Genomic DNA, 27,091 nt, shown 5'->3' with positions numbered 1-27,091 from the left:
AAGTACAGTGGTCCAACCCTATCAAACAATTATTACTGGCTTGGAAAAGGGACCAGAAACAAAATGTCTTAGTGGAATCATCCCTGTGACCATTTAACAGCAGGCAGCCCTAGGGGAAGATTAAACTTGTGTTACTGTATGATCAGATCTAGATTTCAAACCAGGTGGACATTATAATGATATTTAGATATTGGATTTCTTAAAAACTTGAATTTTAAACTATATAATCTAATTTCTGTCCCTGTTGTTGGCGCTGAGAGGCATTTTAACTTTAATTAAAAAGTGATGATGAAATTAAATGTGAAAAGCAAGTAAATTGACACAAACACAAGAAAGTAAAAATTAGCAACTCTGCCAGTGTAGTTCAAACCAAGAAGAATGCAGTGAAATTCCTTTAGGTACTCTCACAACACTATTTCACTTCAACTGAGAGAATAATACAGCCTGAATACAGGGGCAAGCACATTTCCATGTTGGACGAGACCTGAAGTTTTAGCTGCTTGTGGACAAGTGGTCAATCTTTTGTTCCTAGCCTGTAAAGTTTATTAATGGAGGTCTTGATACTGTCCATGGCACGCAGTGAATCAATTCCTTGAGAATACGTAATCTCAACATGTTTATTTCAAATTATGTGCGTTATGTATGGTGTGTGCTGTTATCTAGCTGTACATAATGGCTTATTCTCTAAGCTTACATAAAAATTTATGTGGTGGCCAACTTTTGCTTTGATTAATAAAAGGGAGAAGATTAATTCTGTGTACATAACTTTTCTTTTATCATATACCTATCTTAAAATAGTTCTGCTGAATGCTAGGTCTGTAAACAGTGATCATGTCACCTCTGATTCAGCAGTTGGCCATCTGACACCTCTATTTTGGCTAGCAAGATGCCTTGAGGCCATTCTATTAATTCTTCAACTTTATATAGAGAACTCTATTCAGGGGCATTGTGCTGACTATCTTGTGGATTTCATTTTGCCTGTTTCAGTTGCTGGTGAATATTGCCTGGTACTGGGGGATACTGAGATGCCTACTTGATTCTCAGTGAATCTTGCTAACCTTACAGTGTCCACCCCTTTAACTCTGACACTTGTGCAATGGTTGTATTGTGATCAAGTTGTTAATATAGACCACAATACAGCAATCTGTTCTTCCAGAATGAAGACTGGGGGAGAAAATAATTGCCTAATTTTATATTCTGTGTTGTAATTAAAATCAATATATTTGAAAATGTAGAAAACACCCAAAAATATTTAAATAAATGGTATTCTATTTAACAGTGCAATTAATCGCAATGAATTTTTTTAAATTGCTTGACAACCTGGGTGTGGGTGTGTTGTGAGGTGTTTTTTTGTTCTGTTGAGAGAAATGGACTCTCCGGGCTTGATGGAATTTTTTTTATAATTTTGATAAGATTGGTTTGTGTAAGCATTTTTTATTTTAGCTATTTAAATTTTCATAATTGCAGGAAATAGGGGCAGTCAGACAATTTTATGGCATGTTGAGATTCAAAAAGTTAAAGCTTTATCATTTAAACACAAATTGTCAACATCTGGTGTCAAAATGTGTAAATATCCTTATGCCCTTAAACTCTTAAGTTGTCAAGCAGCATTTTTCTTACGTTGTCTATCTGTAAATTTTGATTATTATAAATGAAAATAATTTTTGTCAGTTTGTGTATATGGGGAAATCAACTTTTACCATCATTTTACCAATAAAAATCTAATCCTTCCAAGCCTAACTTTACAGTGGAACAGTGAAGCTGACTAGACACAGCTGTCAAGGGAACCAAGTAAACAAACTGAAAAATGGAGAAACTTTTTCACTTTTCTAGTTGTTTGGATCTTGGGTGTTTAGCTATGGTAGGCACACAGTTTTCAGGTAAGTGTAACTTACAGGTTGAAGGTGTCCCTGGCAAGCAGCCTATTAATTAGTTTCCTATTTCACCTATTTGCTTTTCTCATGTAGACATCCAACAATCTGGAGGACTGTACTAGGTAGTGTCCAGCTGTGCTGCATCCTTGTGTAATGTGTTAAAAGAAGGTTGCCACCAAGGGTCTCCCAGAAACAGGAAGTGGAACTATTAGAGTCCAATTTGGCTGCCTTGTGTTGTCTGACAGAGCTTTTACTTTTTGTACCTTTTTGAGGCTTTTTCTCTTCTGAGAAGATGTATTCGTTTTTTTTTACTTTCTTTTGGAACTTGATCTTGAAAACCAGATACTTTTGATTAAATGCAAGATATTAAAAGGGGATGTGATACAGTGGGAAAGCCAAGATGATGGCAACAATCATACAAATATTCTGAACTGCCCTCCAACTGGTATGACCTTATTGCTGACTAAATATCCCTATGTATTTTAGTGGCTCTATATGAATAGTCCACTAATGCTGCTTTGTTCTGCCTTCTATTTACTATTCCATTGTGGAAAATGAGCATTGTTCTTGTGTGGCAATGGCACACTGTCCTGGTGTATTAACATCCCTGGAATGGGGAGAGACTTTGGTGGAATTTCTTTAAATAACCTTTTCCAGAATAAATAAAAATGTTGCTTTTCTCTTAGTTTCAAAATCACAGAACACAGCTGCTCTTTACCCTTGGCTGGAATATAAAACAGGCCTATGGCAGACTATGCAGAAATCTACTGGCTTTATTACCAGCAGCTGCTGAACTCTTAGTGCTAACTTAAACAGCTCATAAATGTTAATCACTTTGCAGTTTTGCTAGAGAGCCTGTCTGCATGTCTGAGGCACTAGCTAATAAGTGGTATGTTTTTCATGAACTGGTGACTTTTTCTAGCAGAAGGTCCAAATATCAACTTCAGTTGTCAGTAGAATTATTAAATATGTTGGCATCCTTTCGAAATTGTCACATTAAAAAGAAAATTACTTTCATTAGCGTTGGCATTGCTTGATTCAGACATATTTCAATAGCCTTAGATTTGCTGAACGTGCAATGGAATGAGTAGACTGTTCAACAGAATACATTGTTTGCTTACTGGCCTGTTTTTAGACATCTGACTAAATGTAATCCAAATCTAATCTGAAGAAACTCCATACAATTCTCCCTGCACTTCCTAGATAGAAACTAATTCCACCACTTACTCAGTTTAGGTAGTCTACTTCCAGCAAAACTGATCGTTAAATACAAATGCAATAACTGTATTTAATTTTTGCAAATTTAATGTCAGGAAATGTAAACTTTAAGGTTTTAACTGAAGTGTTAACTTGACATTGCACGCATTTGCTTAGTAAACCCTCCAACAGCAATGTATTAAGGTATCCTTTTTAACAAGAGAAACAACATAATACAGATGCCTAAAATAAGGGCAAATTCCAAGGCATGGGGATTCTTTTATTTTTAATTGTTTTGTACAGAATGTACTACAGAAGGGTGCTGAATCTGGCTTGGGCCTCTGGGTGCTACTGTAATACTGCCACTAATAAAAGAATTGTGTTGTAGCAATCCTAACCCTTACATTTTGATTTTTAACTATATATCCTAAATTTCATTAGTACGTTTTTTGCTTTTTACCTTCCTAGGGAATCAAGTAGGAAGGAAAGGGGGGGAAACTGGGAACAGCAGAAATATTATTGGTGCATGCCAACTAGAAACATTAGTACCTTTGATACGTCTGCTCCTTTTAATCTCATCATTACATGAGCACTAAAGGTAGTGGGCACTTAAATACACACTGTTACTTCTTTTACCAGGACTGCACCTGACTTCATATACTTGAGGACCAATATTCCATCTAATTTTTTCCATCCCTGTGCGGAATAAATTTTATGTGCACAGATCTATGTGCGGATGTGTGCCACCAGTAGAAACAAAAAATCTAGATATAATGTATACTTTTTAAAAGTTACCATAGGGATAATTACTGCAGCCAGGACAGGTTAGGTGTTTTAGAACTCACTATTCAAAGAATTAAATTTAAGTGTAAGAGAAATAAAAAGTATGAAATGCATAGACCAGTCAAAACACTAAAATAATACATTTTGAAAGAATAAAATTACGGAGAATATATGTGCATTGCAGGAAGTACCCAGAAGTAACAATAATAATAAAGTATGTGTTGGGAGGTGAGTGTGAAAGACTGTGTGACCCAGAGACAGTGTGTGTGCTGGCTGCTGGGGACGTTTCTGAGAGATGCTGAATGCTGTCTCTTTAAGGCACTCACGGAAAGCTCTCCTGCTCTGTCCTGAGCCCTGTCTCCTCTCCCCTGCTCTGCGGAGATGGGATACATGGGCAAGGGGTGTATGTGAGTGACTGCTGGGGAAGTCTTAAAAACCATGCACTGTCTCTTTTTTTTAAGTAAGGCACTCACTGTTCAGACCTCAGACCGCAGCAGCTCAGAGTCCTGAGCCAGCTCTGTGGAGCTCCCATGCTCTGTGGAGATGGTGGGCAGGGGGAGGGGGACAGCCTGACAGCAGCAGCCACCCATCCCCCTGCTCTGCACAGGCAGCAGGAGGGTCCTGGGAGCAGCTGTGGGATGGAGCAATGTGGCTGCAAAGCAGCAGGGGGAGGGGCACCTGAACACACACTGCCGGATGTGTGCACTCTGCTAATCAACTGGGCTGCACTTGAATCTCTGCTGGGTAGCCACCCAACCGTGCAGCTTACAGGGAACACAGTTGAAGACCCTCATTTTCACCGGACTAACCAGGGATTGGTATCAAAACCCTCCTTGCCTCCTTTCCCATCTAGGGAGGGGGAGGACCTGACAGACCTGCTCGTCAGACAGGTGATCTGGGAGCGGCCTATGGATTTGCTCTGTCATGTATTTTAAGCTTCCTCTATACTCTTCATACAGGCAGTAGGTCCTTCCAGTTCTCTTACAGTGGCCAGCCACACTTCTCTTAGATGGTGCTAAAGATCCCTGCAATGACAGAAAAATGATTAAATGTGACCTGCACCCATGTGCTGCAGAGGAAGGCCAGCCCTGCCCCCATCCCCTAAAATCACTGCTAATCCGATCTGGGGGAAAATTCCTACATGACCCACATAATGTGATCATTTAGACCCTGAGTATGTGAGCAAGAACTAGCCAGCCAAGCACCTGAGAGAAAGCAGAGCCCACCTCACCAGTGTATCATCTCTAGCTGTGGCTGTCCCTGTTACTTCAGAAGGAAGAAGAGGAAATAACTCCCAGAACACATTGGGGGAATATTTTCCTGGTCCCTGCCAGTAGCAGGTTGAAGCATGAGCTTTAGGAGCTTAAGATATAAACCGGAAGTAAGCCCCAGGGCTGTTGAGCCCTGCTCCCCATCCTCACAAACAATGTTAAAAATGTCTGCCTGCCAAGTTTCAAATGTAAAAGTAACAGTTCCCTAATCAGATTTTTAGCAGGAAAAACTTAATCCATCTTCTCCGTCAGCATGCACCCAAGCAGATGAAAGGATTTTTCCCTAGGCTTATAAATTTTACATTTGAGCAAAAACCAATTATTGAAAATCTTTTCTAAAAGCTATCCTTCTGGAAGAAGTTGAGCACTGAAAATGGGTGTTACAATAGAAGCCATTTTCAAAACTTAGATGTAGTATTAGTTATGCAAAATGTAATTAAGCAAATGCCATAATAGCTTTTGTCAGCATACCAATGGTAGTGTGAATTTGGCACTGATGAAAAGCTCCAGAATGATGCCACTAGGAAAAAAAAGTGGTAGCCTACAGAAAGTGGGTTGATCAGTTGCGGTGGACAGGCTTATGTACACATCAGCTGTAACTTAATGGACAGCTGTAGCTACTCTCAGCAGTGTCTGAGAATGCAATAGAGACACACTGAATTCCTCTCTCATAGTTGCTTCAGGTCAGGGTTGAGGAAAAGAGCTTTTACTGCCTTTTTTGTTAAATTTCTGTGCTTAAAAAGGTTTCTTAACCTACTGACTGAGACTGGATTTGAACCAGTGAGCTTGAAATAATTCCCAATCTCTGCAAATATTTTATAAAGCAAGTAAGTTCATTTTTTCACTTCATTGCCACTTACCGAGATCGACTTCAGACACTCCCTAAATGTGTCCAGGAAGGTTTGCATGTACTCCATGTGTTGCTTTTAGGTATTTGTGCTCATCTGCAAAATCTCAAATCTAGGGTTTGTTGGGCAAGGACACTTGGCCAGCAACAGTCAGAGCAATGACTTGCTAGGTAGGGAAACACCAATAATAGCACCTTTCCAACAGCTCATGTGACTCAGAAGCAGAACGAGAGGCCCAAGTTGGACTTAGTGAATAACTCATGTAGGAAAGACTACGGGGGTAGAGAGAGAGAGGAAAGGCTATGGAGAATTGAAAGATACAACCAAAAGTCTAAATTTGTCATTTGGGTTTTCTGTGTTGTTAAAATGGGTTTTGCAATATAAACATGAATACTAACTCAATGACACATTTGTCTTATTTTCTTGCAGATCTTCAAGTTGCTCCATTTTAATTATCAGTGCAGACCTTTCTGCTCCCTTAAGTTATTATAAACTTTTTTGCTGCTCTGCAAACACGTGAAGATGTCTCGCAGCCCTGATGCGAAGGAAGACCCTGTGGAATGCCCTCTTTGCATGGAGCCCTTGGAGATTGATGACATCAACTTCTTCCCTTGCACCTGTGGCTACCAAATCTGTCGCTTCTGTTGGCATCGTATCCGCACTGATGAGAATGGACTTTGTCCTGCTTGCAGAAAGGTAAATATCCTGGAATAACTGCTTACCTTGCATATGTCTTGAGGTTCTTGCATTGGTTAGTACTCTTTTACATCAGGGAACCTTGCTTCAAATGACAATGTAGATCTGGTGTGAGCGTCTCACTGTCTGGATGCCATCTGTACCTATGCAAATCATTATGGAACCAGTAGTCGTCTCTGCGGAATAGATCGAAGTGGAATAGCAGTGGAGGGTGCAGGTCAGGACTGAGGTCTGTGGGTAGAGTTAAAGGAGAAATAAAAAATTTGGGAATCAGGATAGTGATGCGCTGATGTATCTGTCTGGGGATAGATGGCGAGGATTGGAACAGCAGGATACGCTTCAAGTGAGGGTTAAGGTATGGTGGTGGAGCTGTGTGGGAGTTCATAAAGCACCCCTTTTTGCTGTACTTGTTGAGCCAGAGCTATTCTTCATTTTTATTGACACCCACTTTACAAGCCATTAGCTCTTGGTGAGAGTGCTTGACGGGTGTCTAGTTTCTTGCATCTTTGTTACCAAATGCTCAATGAATTTTGAGTGCCATACTTAGACTTTGCCCATTCTATCCAGTCACAACTCCAGTTACCTGACATATTTTGGTTCTCTCTTTTTAAACTCCCTAAAACTGATCTTCAAGTCTGCTGCCCTTCGTGTCTCCTAGGGTCACAACCTTGGAATCTTTGACTTTTCTCTTTTCTTTCCTCCTCATGTAGTCTCAGCTAAAATCTGTTGCTTCCTTCTGCCTTCATCACCCAACACACCTCTTCAGAAATCCTTGGTAATGTCTCCTTTAATTATTATAACTTCCTCTTGTCTCCTTGCTTTTCACCTTTTTTCCTCTAAACCCAGCTACAGAGGTCCCCCCTTTTTTCCCCTGTTCTAAGCATGTCCCTGTCCTCACTGAATCCCTTCATTGGCATCTTGTCTCTTTTATGGTATCAATTCCAGCTCCCTTTCTAGGCCTTAAGTAACCTTGCTACACCTGCATCTGTGCACTTGCTGCCTCATTCTTCCATATGCACCTTCAGTCATCTTACCATGTTGCTCCTTTGGGCCTTGTCTACAGTAAAGAAATTTGGCATGCTAATCACTGTTTGGAGACTCTAGCAAGCCTGAAAAGCACCACACATTGACATACAGGTGTAATCAGTGGTGCACAGAAGCTAGCTTCACTGTTTTGGATTGGACTTTCTACAAGGAAGACTAATCAGTGTCATCGGTCACTGTCTGTCTCCACCAGTGCAATGCCATTGTCGACAGTAAATTCTATTGTGATAATGCCAATGATATGATTATTCCTTCTGCTACAGTCCCACAGTACCTGCTTATGGAGTCTGTCTGATTTACCTTCTGTACTCTGCTGGCTTGAGGACAAGCTTTCTGGACTCTTTTTGCCTGTACAAATATTGCTTCATGCCCCCGAAATGTTGTTGTACAGTACTTCTTGCCAGTATTCACTCCTTTGTGATTACTGTGTGCTTGCAAACTGGTTTTGGAGCATGTCTCAGGAGCCACCGTAGAAACATGCTGCCAGGTATTCCTCAGCAGACTTCCGGGCACTAGTGAATGTCTGGATTAAGGAGATCGTTACAGCTGACCTCTATAATTTGGAACACTTTGGCTCATGACTAGGTGTCTGAATGCCTTACTGAGCTGGATATCATTTGCTCAGGAAAATAGTGCTGGGAGAAAATAGAAGGACTGGCGGTGCAATGTTAATAAGGCTGGGGATGTCAACAGCCATTCCAGGGCAGGGAGGAAAATCTGCCCTTATGATGAACCAGACCACGTTCTTGGCACTCTCCCATCTTTGGAAGCATGAGATGCTTTTGGACAGAACTGTGGTACCCACCAGTGGGCTGTTGAGGAACCTGGAAAGAAGAGAACACCACCTCCCATGGTGCTCTCTGAAACTAGTGGGGCAGACCAGGATCCAGGAATGCCAGAGGCTCTGCCAGGATCCCAGTAACATCTGTCCAAAACTCTGAGGTGGTAGCTGCAGCAAAAGCAGTCATGTTGGTTTGTGAAGATGACACCTTTGGAGACTGAAGGGATATCTGCGCAAGGTATATGTGTTTGTGTTTTTTAACTCAGGTTTTTGCATGGCTTGGGGTTTGGGAGCAGTTTTCTGGGTTCACGTGAACATTCATATGGGTGTGAAACAGGATGAAGATGATGTAGCATCACGTGAAGATAGAAGTCCTCTCTTCCCATCTGCCTTCTCTGGTTCCCCTGGTGCATCAGCCCTCTAATTCCCTCATCCTCTGGATATTGCTAGTTTTGGAAGTCCCACCCGTAATGCCCATCACCACCTTTCCCCATTCACCTACATGGATCAGTTCTGAGGGCAGAAGTACCCTGCTAGCTGAGCCATGCCATGTGGTCATTCTAAGGCTAAGTGCACTGCACGGCCTGGTATAGAGTGCATTCACTACACACCACACCTCACCAGCACAGGTATAAACCTCTGAGTAGATGGTGAACCATTGCTTAGGTGAACAGAATATGTGCCAGAAACTTAGGGCATATACCTTACATGGCTCTCTGTGCCCAAGCAGTGCCTCCCCATCTACACTGCTGTTTTTAGCAATGTATTGTCCCACTCCTGGAGCCTCTCTCGCTGCTGCAGGGAAAGGTTCTGGCCGGGGGAGGCAGCAGGCAGAGGCTCATTGACGTAAGCATATTGACTCACTCCATATTTCTCTTTTCAGAGACCACTTCTGCAACAAGGCAACAAATGGGAAATGTTTGGCATATCCATTACATGGCAGGAATGTGACCATGCATTTGGGAATACAAGAAGCAGAGTGCTTGACAGACCCCTTGGCAAGGAACAAAAACTAGATCTGTTTTTCAGCGTTCAGAAAAACATGGAAAGAAAAAATTTGAAGTTTGAAGAAAAATGCAACTTCTCTTTAAATGCCAAGGGAAATTTATGCAAGAGGACAGAGTGTGTGACGAGCTATGTACATCATGATAAAGAATAAGACTTCAAAACAAAATTTTGAACTTTTGATAGAGTACATGCAGGGCCAATAGCAGTTTGCACAGTTAGTCCATATTTCAGCATAAAACAAAATCTGGCTTGCTGTTTTTTGTTATGTATTAGCTACATTTTTGAAGGTGGCTTCCATGTTTCGTGGTAAAATAAATTATGCAAATCAATCTCAGTTAATAGTTCAGCAGGCATAGTTTGAATTACCTTAAAGAGCACTGCTTTACTACCCCCATATCCTCTGTGTCCAAAAGCATCTAAATGCTGGTAATACTTTTATTAAAAACTAATTTATTCATGGTATCAAACCCACTAGCAACTATAGAATCAGTGATGTTAAGTTAAACTGCTAACATTTCAGTATGCCGCCTTCAGGCATTAAGCGCATCGATCCCCTTGCATTCCTACAACAGCAGAATTGAGCACAAAGCAACTCTGATTTGGTTCATATGCCTGTTGCAGGCAATGTTCATAATTGTCACGTTTGGTGGCACACCTTTGTCCACCTCCATTCTTTGCTGCGAGACTCATGCCTTCCTCTGTCCATTGTCAAACACCTCCTTTGCTTTCACAATATTGGACAGAATACAACAAGCGGATATCACGACACTGTTCACTGTATTCAGTAGATACTTCCACTTTGCTTTCAGCCTTTCAGAGGCATACTTGACCACCTTTCTGCACACACATTGTAGCTGTATCACTCTCCCCTCGCCCACTCCAGTAAACATCTAGGAACTATGCACCATGATCTTGTAAGGCTTTTGTCACCATGGAGTGGTAGACTTTTGTTAGTTTATTCCTGGGCTTGATCAGGTGCGCATGGGTTCATCTATAGCTCCAGAAATTCAGGAAACCCAGCTGTTCAAATCCATCAGTAGTCTTGCAGATGTTTGCTAGCTTGATTGTATGCACCTGAAACACTTGATCTCTGTTGCTATATTCAAGGGTTTCCAGTCCCACTGGTGCCTAATTGACCAGTTGCTATCCAGGGTAGACCTCTTCCTTGGGACAAACACTGCTTTTTTTCTACAGAGAATGACGCTCTCATGCAGGTGATCTGGAGCTTCCCAAAGGGGTGCAAAAGTCTCCTCCTTCGAGTAGTGTCCCTTTGGGTGCTCCACTGTAGGTGTATCTGTTTTCCCGTGCCTCTTATCGGAGATTTTGGTAGCAGTGTCCATTTGGCCAACACATGAACTCTTCCTGCCTTGAGGCTAACTAGTACTGCATGGGTGAACCATCCCCAGTTCCTTCTCAACTGCACTTAGCCTAAATCAGAGCAAATTGCAGTCCACTTTCTCTTTACACCAGAGTTCGAGTTCAGTTTCTTAGCTTCTTTTAGCATTTCCATTAGATTTTTCTTAGTTTTATAAGGTTTCTGGTTTTTTTACTGTTTAAAAAAAAAAACTTGCCCCCGTTTTTTCCCTTTTTCTCATCTGGGGATCACCCCCAGTAAAAGGGCATGCCTGACTCTCCTGGGTTTAAACGGTGTCTTTCCTGCAGGGAGGCAGTACTGGTTACAGATGACACTGCTACTGCGTCGGTGCTTTGGAGAGCTCACATTCCACAGAAGTGTACCTTCTGTCAGCAGTTGAAGGCTAGATCCAGAAAGAGCCAGGAGTTAAAGTTGAAACTCCTTATGGAGGATGTTCTTAAACCAGCCTCTGACCCTGGTCCCGAATCCCCTCCACAGTGAAGATTGTCCCCAGAGCCTTCTACGTCAAAGGAGGGAGAACCAAAGAGGAAATCTTTGTACTCTCTTTGCAAGGCCTCCAAAACAGAGCTGCAAGTCCTCAAACTGAGCCCTGGACCAGCCAGAGGAGATCTCTGGCATGGTCAGTCACCTCGGCTACAAAGCACGGTATCCAGAGGAGACACGGGTCCTCAGGTGCAGACACCACTTATAAGCCTAAAGACCTGAAGGGCGGAGGCTCTGAAGCGGCGACACCACCTGTCAAGAGCAAGAGCAAAGACTGTAATGTCTCTGTGAAAGCAGTACTGATGTGGAAACCCTTGGTATCAGCTACTTCCAAACAACTGTCTTCAGACTGGTCATCTCGTGCAAGATCTCTGCTGATTTCCTCAGTATCAGTGAATCAGCACCAATAAGCTTTGATGGTGCTGATCACAGTGGTACTGCAGGAGTTTCATTTTCCCAGAGATCTCATGGTGGCTGAGACTCTGAGTTTCCCACTTGCTTGATACCAGGGCCCTGGTACTGAGCACATCTCGATCCCTGGAATCATCACTGGCACCAGGGTGTTGGCCACCAGTCTCCTTGTCAGTTCCAATGCTGTCCAGTGAGGACTCTGATAGTGACCAGGATGATATCCTCTCACTGTCCTCACACCATGGCCCATTTCTACATCAACCAGGGCCCTTCCAGTTACACCCTCAGTCCAAACCTCAACCTTCTTGGTATGACCACCTGTGGGTTCCACCATACTGGGAACATGGGCAACCTACAGGCACCATACTTCTCGGGCATCTGGTGTCTCCTACCAAGCGTCAATAAGATGGTCTCCTTCATCCTCTGCATCCAGAGCTCCAGAACCTCAAAAGAAAACTTGAGCAGGAGGCCAGTTAAAGAGGTTACACCACAAACCAATATCTCCTCCTTCTCACCAGGTGAGGCAGTGATGGCCCCCTCCATCATCCATGGAGGATGATTTTAAACTATTTCATGATCTTACAAGAAGAGTAGCAGATACTACAAATTCCCCTTGAGAAGGTGAGACCTGACAAACTCTCCAGTCCCAACCTGTGGATCCGCCGACTCAAGACGTTCCTCCATAGTTCCAACACACAGACCTGCTGCTCCAAGGAGGTACAAGAAGTGTTGTTACAAAGTAAACAAATTGTCTACCTGCCGTGTTTACCTGCAAAAATGGAAAAGATTCCAGATTTGGTATAATTCCAAGCAAGTTACCTTGGTATCTTCCTCCCTCCCCATCGTGCTAAACTACATACTAGGCCTCAAGAGGACAGGGCTATCTCTCAGCTCAGTCAAAGTACATCTTGCAGCCATAATGGCTTTCTACAAGCAGATAGAGGGATATTCTGTTTTCACCCGTCCAACAACAGAGATTCCTCAAAGATATAGCAAAAAGAAAAGGAGGACTTGTGGCACCTTAGAGACTAACAAATTTATTTGAGCATAAGCTTCGTGAGCTTATGCTCAAATAAATTTTAGTTTCTAAGGTGCCACAAGTCCTCCTTTTCTTTTTGCGGATACGGACTAACACGGCTGCTACTCTGAAACCTGTCAAATATAGGAAACCTCTTTCCCCAAATCAGGCACCCCATTCCAGTGAGGGACCTAAATCTAGTTTTAAAGAGCCTAACTAGACCGCCCTTTGAAACTATTGCCCCTTGTTCTCTTACACATCTACCAATGAAGACAGCATTCCTAGTAGCCATCACCTTGACATGGAGAATAGGGAAAATAGCAGCATTAATGGCACATACACCCCTTCACAATTTTCTTTTAAAGTCAGTCACTCTGAGGTCACACCCAAAGTTCATCCCCATGGTCACCTCATCTTTTCACATGAAACAGTTCATTCACCTTCTACCCAAAGCCGCCTCATGACAACAGGGAGGCTACACTACATACACATGATGTTAGGAGAGCCGTGGCCTTTTATTTGGACAGGACAAAGGCCTTTATGAAATCTCCTAAGCTCTTCCTCTAAATTGTGGAAAGGTCAAAGGTGTAGCAGTATCAGCTCAGAGACTCTACAAATGGGTCTTGAATTATATTAACTAGTGCTCCATGATCGTAATTTGCTACCCCCATCTGGAATCCATACGCATTCCATGAGTGTTTTCCATCTCTGTCACGCCGTTAAAAATGTTTCTATGCCAGAAATCTGCAGGGCAGTGACTTGGGCATCTGCTCATATTTTCACAGAACACTATGCAATTACTAGATTTTCAGCTCCACGGTGTTGTCATCCATAATAGACTAGACGCCGAAGCCCTGACCCTCCATTGGGGATACTGCTTGGGAGTCATCAATCTTGGAGTACCCATAGGGATGCTACTCAAAGAAGAGGAAGTTACTCACCTTGTGCAGTAATGATAGTTCTTCAAGGTGTGTCCCCCTTGGGTGCTCTACAACCCTCCCTTCTACTTTGGTGTTGTCAGTAGGGGAGCTGCAGTAGGGAAGGAACTGAGGGTGGTTCACCCACATAGTGCTAGTTAGCCTCAAGGAAGTGCTCTCCCTCCCTTGTGCTCATGTGTGGGCCAAACAGACAGTGCTATCAAAACCTTCAATGAGGGACGCAGATACACATACAATGGAGCATCCACAGGGACATCATTACTGCACAAGGTGAGTAACTTCGTCTTCCTCACTTAATTCTGCAGTTACCTTGGATAAGCAACAACCAACAACCCTCACACCATTTTTAATCATGCTCCTGACTTCAAAATGGCATGCAGTCCACTGAACTTTGTCTTGAAGCAGCTCATGGAGCTGATTACTTTGATCATGGTGGAGAATAGAGCCTTTCATGCAACATGAATTCCACTGTTGGACTCTTCCTCTGACTTACTGTCTGTATTGCTAGAATTTGTTCCTCTTTCTCTTCTGGGTCACCTGGGATGCTTGGTGATTTAATGTTGAGGATCTCCATTCTGAAAAAAAGGATGCATAGAATGGAGATCTACACTACCCATATCCTCCTTTACACTGGGGCAAACTGTTTTAGTTTTAAGTGGTACGGTTACCTATTATAGATACAACCTTGGTTTCCCTACGTTCTTCGCCTCATGCCTCAATCCTCACTATCCCCTATAACTGAAAGCTGCCTTGTGTGCCAAACAGCCTTTCCTCCAAGTTCCTCTTAAGAAACTCTACCTACTTCTAGGTAATATTCTTTATCCTCTTCATCGTTTAATAGTCTGCATACAATTAGACAAAGAGCTATTCAAGTTTAAAAAAAAAAGTTCCTTACTTCAAAGAGCCAGCTATCTGTGAAATGCCATATAAACTTAATGCTGTGTCCTTCTAAAATGATTACCCGAGTGTGTGTGTCGAAGACATAACTTGTGATAAGCATGGCTGTGACCAAGCCTCAAGAGTGGGTCATTGATTATGATCCAACAGTTATTCAAGTGAAGTGTGCATGAAGGATTGACTGTTGCATGGGGTTTGTTCTTCAGTTGTGGTGCTACAATACCTTGATTTTAAGCCACATTTCCTTAAAAATCCAAGTTCAAGGGTAGATCAAGTCAATATGGTGTTGCTGTGCATGCAGTTGAATGCATCTTTTCCATTAACACTAATAGAATGTGTCGACTTTTAAATTCCTGTGCATGGCAATGAAAAAGTATATTCCCTATACTTTCAGTACAAGCTCTATCCTTTGCATATCAGCTCAAGTACTTCAGATTAGCTGTTTGTCCAGGACAGTGTAGAGAGACTGTTTGTTTGATATCCTGCTTCTAGTACTGGTCAGTGTATTGTAATTCAGGGGAAGGTTAAATTCCTCTATAATGCACCTAGTCAGTCAAGTCTGTTGGGTGTTAGAACATGGGGAGAGAATTCCCTGTTTTCTGTGTAATTAAGTTTCATATTTTAAACTGTCAGCCCCAGAGGAAATTCCATAATATGTGCACATGTCATATCTTTAGCATCACTTCAGTAACTTCTTTATTCTCATCAATTTTAAATTTTGTCTTACGATGCATTGTGTATATATTGTGATATATAAACTTTGTTACTGTATGTCTCAAACTGTTATGAAGACTAGTTATACATTTTATAATTCTGAGTTTTGTTTTCAGGACTGAGAACGGGTAGGAGTGCCTTGTGAGCAGCAGGGTGTGGAGGATAAATATATAATAGCCTTGACATGCTTTCTGAGTTGTATGTCTTCACTGCAAAAAGGGGTGGTTTTACCTCAAGATGGCTGTCTCAGTGTGAAGCCCGAGGAGTGATGAGGCACTGCAGTTTTTGTTCGAATGCTTGTTTGTGTCCATTTCATGTTGGGGGGTGTGTGTGTGTGTGTGTGCTGCATGCACCGTTGCTAGAGATTTTTCCATCCATCAGGCTGGCTCTAGTGCCCTCTTGTGTGCCGTATAAGGAGTGCCACCAGCCACGGACCCTCTCAGTTCCTTCTTACCACCTGTGATGGTTGCTGAAATGTCTCCCCTTGCTTCAGCAAGGTGCCTATCAGTGGTTTTCTTCTCTGTATTGTAAGTTTAGTCTATAGTTTGGTTATAGTGTATACATTGTAAATAGTACGAGTAGTACTTGTGGCACCTTAGACTAACAAATTTATTTGAGCATAAGCTTTTGTGGGCTAAAGCCCACTTAATCAGATGCATGCACTGGAAAATACAGTAGGAAGATATAGATATAGACAGAGAACATGAAAAAATGGGGGTTACCATACCAACTCTAACAAGAGTAATCAATTAAGGTGTGCTATTAGCAGGAGAAAAAAAACTTTTTTAGTGATGATCAGGATGGCCCATTTCAAACAGTTGACAAGAAGGTGTGAGTAACTGTAAGGGGGGAAATTAGCATAGAAAAATAGTTTAGTTTGTATAATGACTCATCCACTACCAGTCTTTATTCAAGCCCTATTTAATGGTGTCCAGTTTGCAAATTAATTCCAGTTCTGCAGTTTCCCATTGAAGTCTGTTTTTGAACTTTTTTTTGTTGAATAATTGCGACTTTTAGATCAGTAATTGAGTGTCCAGGGAGGTTGAAGTGTTCCGCAACTGGTTTTTGAATGTTATAATTCTTCATGTCCGATTTGTGTGCATTTATTCTTTTGCATAGAGACTGTCCAGTTTGGCCAATGTACATGGCAGAGGGGCATTGCTGGCACATGATGGCATATATCACATTGGTAGATGTGCAGGTGAACGAGCCTCTGATAGTGTGGCAGATGTGATTAGGCCCTATGATGGTGTCCTTTGAATAGATATGTGGACAGAGTTGGCTACGGGCTTTGTTGCAAGGATAGGTTCCTGGGTTAGTGTTTTTGTTGTGTGGTGTGTGGTTGCTGGTAAGTATTTTCTTCAGGTTGGGAGGCTGTCTGTAAGCGAGGACTGGCCTGTCTCCCAAGATCTGTGAGAGTGAGGGATCATCCTTCATGATAGGTTGTAGATCCTTGGTGATGCGCTGGACAGGTTTTAGTTGGGGGCTGAAGGTGACGGCTAGTGGCGTTAATTTCTTTGTTGGGCCTGTCCTGTAGTAGGTGACTTCTGGGTACTCTTCTGGCTCTATCAATCTGTTTCTTCACTTCCGCAGGTGGGTATTGTAGTTGTAAGAACGCTCGATAGAGATCTTGTAGGTGTTTGTCTCTGTCTGAGGGGTTGGAGCAAAAGCGATTGTATCTTAGAGCTTTGCTGTAGACAATGGATCATGTGGTGTGGTTTGGATGAAAGCTGGAGGCAAGTAGTTAAGTATAGCAGTCAGTAGGTTTCCTGTATAGGGTGGTGGTTATGTGACCATTGCTTATTAGCACTGTAGTGTCCAGGAAGTGGGTCTCTTGTGTGGACTGGTTGAGGCTGAGGTTGATGGTGGGATGGAAATTGTTGAAATCATGGTGGAATTCCACAAGGGCTTCCTTTTCATGGGTCCAGATGATGATGTCATCAATGTAGCGCAAGTAGAGTAGGGGCGTTAGGGGACGAGAGCTGAGGAAGCGTTGTTCTAAGTCAGCCATAAAAATGTTGGCATACTGTGGGGCCATGCGGGTACCCAGAGCAGTGCCGCCGACTTGTAGGTATACTTTGTTCCCACATGTGAAATAGTTGTGGGTGAGGACAATATTCAGCCATCAGGTTTGCTGTGACATTATCGGGGATACTGTTCCTGACGGCTTGCAGTCCATCTTCGTGTGGAATGTTGGTGTAGAGGGCTTCTTCCAGAAAACACCATCCTGGCCACTATGGATGTAGATCACCAATGGATTGTAGTTTCCTCAGGAAGTCAGTGGTGTCTCGAGGATAGCTAGGAGTGCTGGTAGCATTGGGTCTTAAGAGAGAGTCTACATAGACAATCCTGCTGTCAGGGTGCCAATGCCTGAGACGATGGGGCGTCCAGGATTTCCAGGTTTATGGACCTTGGGTAGCAGAATACCTCTGGTCGGGGTTCTAGGGGTGTGTCTGCAGATTTGTTCTTGTGCTTTTTCAGGGAGTTTCTTGAGTAGATGGTGTAGTTTCTTTTGGTAACCCTCAGTGGGATCAGAGGGTAATGGCCTATAGAAAGTGGTGTTAGAGAGCTGCCTAGCAGCCTATCGTTCATATTCCAACCTATTCATGATGAGGGCAGCACTTCCTTTGTCAGCCTTTTTGATTATGATGTCAGAGTTGTTTCTGAGGCTGTGGATGGCATTGTGTTCTGCACGGCCGAGGTTATGGGGTAAGTGATGCTGCTTTTCCACAATTTCAGCCCGTGCACGTTGGCGGAAGCACTCTATGTAGAAGTCCAGTCTGTTGTTTCGACAGGAGGGGTCCACGCAGAATCCTTCTTTTTGTAGTGTTGGTAGGAAGGTTTCTGTGGGTTAGTATGCTGTTTAGAGGTGTGTTGGAAACATTCCATGAATCGGAGACATCAAAAGTAGGATTCTAGGTCACCACAGAACTGTATCATGTTCGTGGGGGTGGAGGGGCAGAAGGAGAGGCCCTGAGATAGGACAGATTCTTCTGCTGGGCTAAGAGTATAGCTGGATAGATTTACTATTTCCCCATGCTAATTTCCCCCTACTGTTACTCACACCTTCTTGTCAACTGTTTGAAATTGGCCATCCTGATTATCACCACAAAAGTTGTTTTCTCCTGCCTGGTAATAGCCCACCTTAAATGATTACTCTCTTTTGCGTTGGTATGGCAACCCCCATTTTTTCATTTGTGTGTGTGTGTGGGGAAAAAAAAAATTTCCTACTGTATTTTCCAGTGCATGCATCTGATGAAGTGGGCTTTAGTCCATGAAAGCTTATGCTCAAATTTGTTAGTCTCTTAGGTGCCACAAGTACTCCTTGTTCTTTTTGCTGATACAGACTAACATGGCTACCACTCTGAAACCTGACAACCATGCAAGGCATTGTAAATAGTGTTACTGAAGAGGGTACCCTCTCCCCTTATTGTTAAGGGTCTCCCATTACCCCTGGAGCTGGGCTTCAAATCTTTTGCCGCCTGTGGCAAGCCTATGCCTAAGCCTATGTGAGCAACCCACATTCCAGTTGTCTGAAGAGTCTGGGAGAATCTCATATGAAAGATCACTGTCAAATTTGTTGAGACTTTAAGCCTTGCGCAAGGGACAGAGTGATCAGACTTAAGGCTATCCTAATGGAAGCCACTCTATAGACTGGCTTCAGAACCAAGCTACTCAGATTCAGCACTGAGCACTTCGGCCTTGGTGCAAAGCACTTCTCCGGCACTGTGTACCTCCCAGCACTACTCTCCATCTCTAATGCTGAAGAAGAAACACTAAAAGCAGCACACCAGCAGAGGGCACTTGCCAGTGCCAAAGAATGGCAAGCAAGGGGAAGGCAGTGAAGTGCAACCTGCGTCGGGCCACTTTTCCACCTCTGGTCCCATGGCGGCACCGTTGAGATGGTTGAGTCTGGTGCTGGATCCCTCATCGACACTGGGAAGTTGTTGCGGTGCCAGCAGAATTGCAGTGCCTCCAACTCGGGAGTCCTTTGCAGCGGCTAGAGATTTGCTGTCACTCCTGGTCCTGCCTACCCTGTTTAATCAGCTGCCGGCTCCGTCAACCTCGAGCAGGAGAGAGCACGGTGCTCCGAGCACCTTTCTGTCACCTGGCCCTCTGGTACCTTCTAGAGGGAAGCAGTCTCTTTTCTCCTTTTCTGTTCACCGGACCCTTGGCACCAACTGGAGGCAGCAAGAGGTACTGCTCCCCCATGGTCACCTAGAGAGGACTCTTTCTTTGAGTCCAACGTGGAGGTCTACATTCAGCCTAAGAGCCATCAGTACTCATCCTACATGCCATCAGACCTCCAGTGCGGTGCTGGTGCCTGGCCAGGAGGACAATGGTCTGTGCAGTGGCCATGCTGGAATCCTTGGGGTTTTCCCCCGGTACTGGGTCCCCCCTCCCACCAATCCTTTCAGTTGCTTCTGAGAAGTGGTCTCCCACTCCTCCACATTCGGCACCGGACACTGACTCCAGTACCGACCCTAGTACCGATCTACAGGATGTGCCCCCTGTGGAGGTTACTGAAGCTGAAAAAGAGAAAGAAGCCCCCTTTTCCAGTACAGGCCTCTTCCTTCTCCTCTTCCCCGGGTGAGGCTGTCTCAGGCCCGAGCAGCTTACTACCACAAGATGACTTTCCTGCTCATCAACAGCGCCTAAAGCGGATAGTGGCTAACTTGGGGCTAGAGATTGAAAAGCTCAAGGGATCATCCCGCAGCCCCATTGACATTCTGGTTGCAGCAGCTCCATCTAAGGTGGTCTTATCCATTAATGAGGTGGTAATGGATCAGGTTAAAGTCCTGTGTCAGACACCATCTTCTCTTCAAAATAAGGGGCAGAGGAGAAATATGTGCCAGCCAGTGGGTATGAGTATCCGTACTCTCATCCCACTCGTATCACTGGCTAATGAAAGGGACAGACAGGGCCAGTCGAGTGCTACTCCCAAACAGAAGAATGCAAAGAAATGTGATCTATTTGGGAGGAAAGTTTATTCAACAGGTGGTCTACAACTACATATCTCAAACCAACAAGCCTTAGTGGGGAGTAAGACTACAATTTGTGGGACTCCTTGGCCAAATTTAAGAACTCTGTGCCCCAGGAATCAAGGCAGGAATTCTCAGCCCTCTTAGAAGAGGGAGGGAATGTTGCCAGAGCCTCTCTCCAGGCGGCACCGGATGCAGCAGATGCATGGTGAGGACAATGGCCTCTGCTGTCACCATGAGACTATGCTCTTGGCTGCAGCCCTTGGGACTCCCTCACGAGGTCCAGCAGTCAATCTGGGTCTTTCAAAGGCTCCTCATTATTTTCAGAGGAGATGAACATGAGACTGCACGGCCTGAAGGTTTCAAGGGCTAGCCTCATGTCCCTGGGTCTCTATGCTCTGTCTACTTTGAGGAAGCATATCAAGCCCCATCAGCCATCACGCTTCCCAGCTCAGTGTCTGAGAAGGAACCCTGTAAAAGAAAGGGGAGAGGTTATAAGCACTGTCAACTACTTCCATCCACCTCAGCCTCCCAGCTGGGCTTGCGTAGGCACTTTGGTTGGCCTAAGCAGGTCTTTTTGAAGGTGTGCCCAAGGTGCTATACCAGTTCCCCCTCCTCAGATCCTGCCTCTCCTTTATTTTTGGACTGACTGTCCCACTTCAGTCCGGCATGTTCCCACATAACATCAGGCCTCTGAGTGCTAAAAACAGTGGTGGTCGGTGATACCCTTCAGTTTCCATCCACCTCTACCTCCTGCCCCCTATCCCCATCCCTCTTCAGGGATCCTTCTCACAAGCCTCTCCTCACCCAGGAGGGTGCAGACCCTCCTACGGATGGGGGCTCTGGAGGAGGTACTGGAAAACTTGAGAGGGAAGGAGTTTTATTCCTAATATTTTCAAATCCCAAAGGCCAAGAGAGGCCTTTGATTCATCCTGGGCCTGTCGCCTGAACCAATATCTCAAGAAACTGAGATTCTGCATGGTCTCCTTGGCCTCCACCATTTCCTCCCTAGATCCAGAGGACTGGTACACCGCGATTGACTTGAAGGACACTTACTTTCACATTTCTATCTTCTGTGACCACAGAAGATTTCTCAGGTTTATTGTGAACCAAACTCATTTCCAATTCACTATTATTCCCTTCAGCCTGTCCGCAGCCCCCTGGATCTTCATGAAGTGCCTGGTGGTAGCTGCCTTCCTCAGATGGCGAGGTGTTCTGGTCTACCTGTACCTCGACAAGTGGCTGATCAAGGGTTATTCAGAGGCTCATGTAAAGACCAGCATTAGCGTGGTTCAAGCCACTTTCCGAGTGCTGGGCCTCTTGATAAATGAGAAGAAGTTGACTTATTCCAGTTCAGAGAACTGTTTATCGGGCCAGTGCTTGACTTGACCCAAGCCAAAGTCTTCCTTCCAGAGGTCTGATTCCAGATTATGTCAGATATGATATCCAAAGTCATGGTTGACCCAATTACGACAGCCCGGATTTGCCTCAAGCTACTAAGTCACATGGCCACATGCAATTATGTGGTCTGGCATGCAAGGCTACACTTCAGGTCCCTGCAGACATGGCGAGCTTCATTTCCTCCCTGAACAGACACCATTTGGACTCAGTGCTTGCTGTTCCAACACTGGACCTCTTTTCTCTCGACTGGTGGTGGAAGGACCCGCTGTCGGTAATAATGTGAGTCCTGTATCTCGCCCCGACTCGGCAGTGTCCCTAGTCTCGGACATGTCAGACCTAAGTTGGGTAGCCCACCTCAACAGACGCAGGGCTTGTGGTCCCAGGAAGAACTCTTCCTGCACATAAACATCAGGGAACTTGGGACAATTTGCTTAGCCTGCCAACTGTTGCTTCCCAAGGTCTCAGATAAGGTGGTGTGAGTTCTGACAACACCGCAGCCATATTCTACCTCAACTACAGGGAGGAGCTTGATCCTCCATCCTGTGTCAGGAGGCTGTACGTCCGTGGGACTTGTGTGAATGACTCGATCCACCTCAAGGCTTCACATCTTCTGGGAGCCCAAAACGCACTGGCCGATCACCTCAGTAGATCCTTTTCCTCTGACCACAAGTGGTTCCTTCACCCGGAGGTCACCAGGTTCAAGCCTTAAAGGTGGGGTCTCCCCAAGTGGACCTGTTTGTGACCAAGCAGAACAGAAAATGCCATTATTTTTCTTAATTGCCCGGGCACAGTCCAGGCTCTCTCTCTGATGTCTTCCTGCTTCCATGGGCAGAATTCCTATTCTGTGCATTCCCACTGGTCCTCTGGTTCACAATGTCCTCCTGGAAATCAAACTGGACAAGGCAAGAGTTATTCTTAGTCTTGGCATGGCCACACCAACACTGGTTCAGCACGCTATTATATCCATCAGTAGCAACCCCACTTCCTCTCTTCCTGGACCTGTATGGATGTTACATGGCTGAACCCAGAGGAGCAGGCCTGTTCAGAACAAGTTTGACAGATTTTGCTGGGTAGTAGGAAGCCATCCACTAGGGCTACCTGCCTCACCAATTGGAAGTGTTTCTTGATATGGTCATCCCAACAAGACCTCATTCCAACTCAGTCTTCCCTTTAGTCTATCTTGGACTACTTGCTCCATCTTAAACAACAAGGTCTGGGTCGTGTCTATCAAGGTGCATTTAGCAGCAATTTTGGCCTTCCACTGACCAGTGAACAGCAGGTCAGTGTTCTCTCATGAAATGATGGTTCATTTTGTTACAGGGCTGGAGAGACTTTATCCTTAGATCCGCAAGCTGATCTCTTCTCTTCCCCCACCTCCCCCTCCCCCCAATGGGACTTAAACATGGTTCTTTCAAAGCTCACAGGTCCTCCCTTTAAATCGCTGGTGTCATGCCCTCTACTGCTTCTCTCTTGGAAGGTCACCTTGCTTGAATTGATCATCCAGAAGAATCTCTGAAGTCAAGGGCCTTTCATCAGAGCCACCATACATGGTGTTGTTCAGGGACAACGTTAACTGCACCCCACCAGGCCTTTCTGCCAAAGATGGTTTCACAGTTCCATAGCAACTAGGCCATTTTTCTACCAGTCTTCTTCCCGAAGCCTCACAAGAACTCAAAGTGGCGACTTCACTCATTGGATATTAGGTGTGCCCTTGCCTTCTTTATTGAGAGGACTAAACTCTTTTGCAGATCCACACAACTCTTTGTAGCAGTAGCAGAAAGGATGAAAGGCCTTTCAGTGTCAGCCCAGAGGATCTCATCCTGGATGACCTCCAGTATTCGGGCATGCTATGAGCATGAGAATGTTCCACCATCATGACTGCTCACTCCACGAGAGTTCAGGTCTCTTCAGCAGTGTTCATCGCAGAGGTTCCAATCCACAACTTGGATTCCACAAGTTGGTGCCTACTATTGCATCCCACTACACCATCACCCAATAGGCTTGAGACAATGCCAGGTTCAGGAGAGTAGTGTTGCAGTCTGCATGTCCATGAGCTCCAAGCCCATCTCGTGGGGTATTGCTTGTGAGTCACCTAATGTGGAATGGACATGAGCAAGCACTTGATGAAGAAAAATGGTTACTGACCTTTCCGTAACTGTTCTTTGAGATGTTGCTCATGTCCATTCCATGAGCCACCTTCCTACCCCTCTGTCAGAGCTGGCCAGCAAAAAGAGACTCAAAGGGCGCATGGCCGGCAGTGCCCCATATACTAGCTCATAAGCACACGGCACCAGAGTGCGATAGAGCCAGCCCGATGGATACCACCTGGGGAAACCTCTCTGGCAATGGTTCACCCGGCGCGCGCACACACCTAATGTGAAATGGACACAAGGAACACATCTCGAAGTACAACCATTATGGAAAGGTTCGTAACTGTTTTTTAAACTCCTGTGTAGCTCGTTGGGGTGAACCCAACTTGGGTTTACTTCAACTAACTTCACTGCGATAAAACCTACAGTGCTTGTCTTCAGTGAGAGAGCTATCTTGAAGTAAAATTGTGCTTCTTCCCCTCCCCCCAGTGGAGACAAAGTCTGTCTGAAACTGCGAGGCAAACATGTTAACAGTACTATTAAATGATCCAATGTAGTGGTTGTTGTAGTAACCTGCCTCTATACCAAGGGAAGATAACACAAAGAATGAACTAAACAATAGCAAAATTCTCTGGTCAGAAAGCTAAGAGGACTCTTGAAAACCCAGAGGTGCACATTTTGATTTCATGACCATGACCGTGACCAAATGGATTCTTTTGTTCTATGTTATAGACTGGCTTTTAAAATATTCTTCGTATGTATGACAGAATTAAACTGGATATGCGATGACAGGGCCCTGCCTTTTCCCATGCTTACTGTGCCACCTTATTGAAATTCCTTGGGAGGATTCTGTCCTGTTGCCAATGCTTATAGAATTCTCCAACGGGGCGAGCAGCAGAGTCAGTGTAATGTTTGTCAGTTTCAGTATTGCATGAGTGCAAGTAGGGGTATTGTTTGAAAGTAATGTGAGATTCCCCTCTCTTCCTAAGGGGCTGTGTACACTGTCTCCACAGAGCTGCCAACCAGAAAACTACATAACATTAACATCAATTTGTATATCTAATTACTGAGATTAATTGTTCTCAAATATTTAGTCTCTTAACTGGGTTGCATTTAATGGTGTTTTTTATGTTCAGCCATATCCAGAAGATCCAGCAGTGTACAAACCACTCTCCCAGGAAGAGCTGCAAAGGATAAAAAATGAAAAGAAACAGAAGCAAAATGAGAGAAAGCAGAAAATATCAGAGAATCGCAAACACCTGGCCAGCGTACGGGTTGTACAGAAGAACCTTGTCTTTGTGGTAGGGCTGTCACAGCGCCTAGCAGATCCAGAGGTAAACAGTTCACATGTGCCAGTTCTCCCTGCTGCCTAAATACTACCATAATCAGAATATCTAAAGACCACATCTAAAGTGTGGTATCCTTGTGCTTCACTTGGATGGCAAACTGCATGTCGGTTTTTACTGATGCCAGATAAAACAACTCTCTAGAAATGGCTGCTCTGATGCTTAGGGTCCCTTCACTTTAAGGGCGTGGATGAAATTCCTCCCTCCTTCAAACCTCACCAGCTGTTCATTGTTTTTGTTTCTGTTAATACTAGGTGTACTAACCTTTTTTTGGAGAAACACGTTTGGTTTCTTCAACATAAAATGAGCTGAAGGATTCGGATATATGAGCTTTACCTGTGTTAGACCCACAGCTATAGCACCACTTTCCATTGCAAGTGTCTTTCCCCTACTTCTAGAGTGGTGTCGGTGCCCCTCTTAGTCTCATTTGGTCCACCTACCTGCTGTACCTGGCGTGCAACTGGAGGTGAGGAGTAGATACTTAACTATTTCAATGCAAAGGTATTAGCTGATAGGGCCCGGGAATCCCCCTACTGTTCCACTGATAGATCAGACTCGTAGAAATTCTGCTGTATTATGTCCCAGTATTGCCTCCATTCAGTTGCATTTTCTTATGGCAGCCTTATCTGGGAGGAAAAAAATCCAGAACATAGGAAGGGAGATCTAAGCATCTGGGTCAGGTGGGCGACAAAAGAACTGAGTTGCCTAAATTGCAGGGCCGTTATCTCTTATCACTCCACTCCTCATCAAAGATGAGTACAAAATTTTCTGGTTAGTAAAGTGTACCCACCACTTTCTGTAATAGTTTTGCTTTAATTTTAAAAAGTTTCTAATCTTCATAGTTGCAGAGAACCTTCTAAAAGTGACAAATGTAGTTCTATCTTCCTGAAACTGCAGGTGCTTTCTGAATACAGATATGAATTACCAAGGCCCAAATCCTGTCCCTAGTATGCAGTGAAACTGCTGGACTGTGCACTGCAGAATTTCTCTTTGGTTTGGGTTGGAGGAAAAGTACTCCCTTCCACTCCTCTCATGCTGTTCCTTAGATGCAGAGCCACTCCATAGTTGCATATCCAGCCTCAGAACTGGATATGCAACTCGCTACTTCATCTCCCTCTACACTGCCGGGGGGAGGGTAATGGCCAGTGGATTGATACTGCGATTCTCTCTGCAAACTCCATCATTGCACAGGTAGCTACTACACAGCTGGGCTCTTTAATGTACAGGAAGTGTGCCTCCCTTGATGAGCTCCCTTTATCATGTTCCTCTGCAGAGTGGAGCTACACAGATTCTGCTAGAAGACAACCCTTGCTGCAGGGGAGGGGGAAGCTCTTTAAAAAACTGCTCCAGAGGTGATTCTCGCAATTGCAGGCTGGGAAGCCTAACTTCTTAGAACCATAGGGTTAGAAGAGGCCACAAGGTTCAACTAGTCTAACCTCCTTACAAGATGCAGGATTTGTTGAGTCTAAACCATCCAAGACAAATGGTTTTTCAGCCTCTTTGAAAACCTCCAGGGAAGGAGATTCTATGACTTCTGCAGGCAGTTGGTTCATTGTCCTACTCTTCTTACAGTTAAGAAGCTTTTCCTGAGATTTATTTTAAATCCGCTATGCTGTAATTTGAAACCATTGCCTCTTGTCCTGCCCTCTGTGGCAACAGAGAGCAAATTTTCTCCATCTTTTTTATGGCAGCCTTTTAAGTATTTGAGGACAGCTATCATGTCCCTTAATCTCCTCTTTTCCAAACTAAACATGCCCGGTTCCTTCAGTCTTTGCTCATATGGCTTGCATTCCATCCCTTTGATGATCTTTTGTCGCTCGCCTCTGGAACCCCATTTGAGACCTCCTTCCCATCTGACATTATACCATTAGTAGTTAGTTTCTGTGGCTGTTTAACCAGTTATGTATCCACTTCACGGTAGTTCTACCAAGCCT

General features: G+C 44.3%; 1 protein-coding gene across 13 annotated transcripts in view; it reads left to right on the top strand.

Annotated features, from left to right (window-relative positions):
• Window positions 1–27,091, top strand: part of CNOT4 (CCR4-NOT transcription complex subunit 4) — a 114,176-nt gene that overhangs the window by 41,776 nt on the left and 45,309 nt on the right. For 8 of the 13 annotated variants that reach the window (XM_007069284.4, XM_007069282.4, XM_007069281.4 and 5 more), the window contains exons 2-3: window positions 6,403–6,669; window positions 24,948–25,145. In XM_007069284.4, the coding sequence (XP_007069346.2) occupies window positions 6,496–6,669; window positions 24,948–25,145 (372 nt within the window). In that variant the 5' untranslated portion in view covers window positions 6,403–6,495. The remainder of the gene's footprint in view (window positions 1–6,402; window positions 6,670–24,947; window positions 25,146–27,091) is intronic. The other 5 variants (XM_037884141.2, XM_043545271.1, XM_043545266.1 and 2 more) reach the window with 1 other exon arrangement.

Source organism: Chelonia mydas, chromosome 1, assembly GCF_015237465.2.
Source record: "Chelonia mydas isolate rCheMyd1 chromosome 1, rCheMyd1.pri.v2, whole genome shotgun sequence".
Taxonomy (NCBI): domain Eukaryota; kingdom Metazoa; phylum Chordata; order Testudines; family Cheloniidae; genus Chelonia; species Chelonia mydas.
Note: the sequence above shows the minus strand (reverse complement) of the source record. Positions and strands in the feature narration are given on the sequence as shown.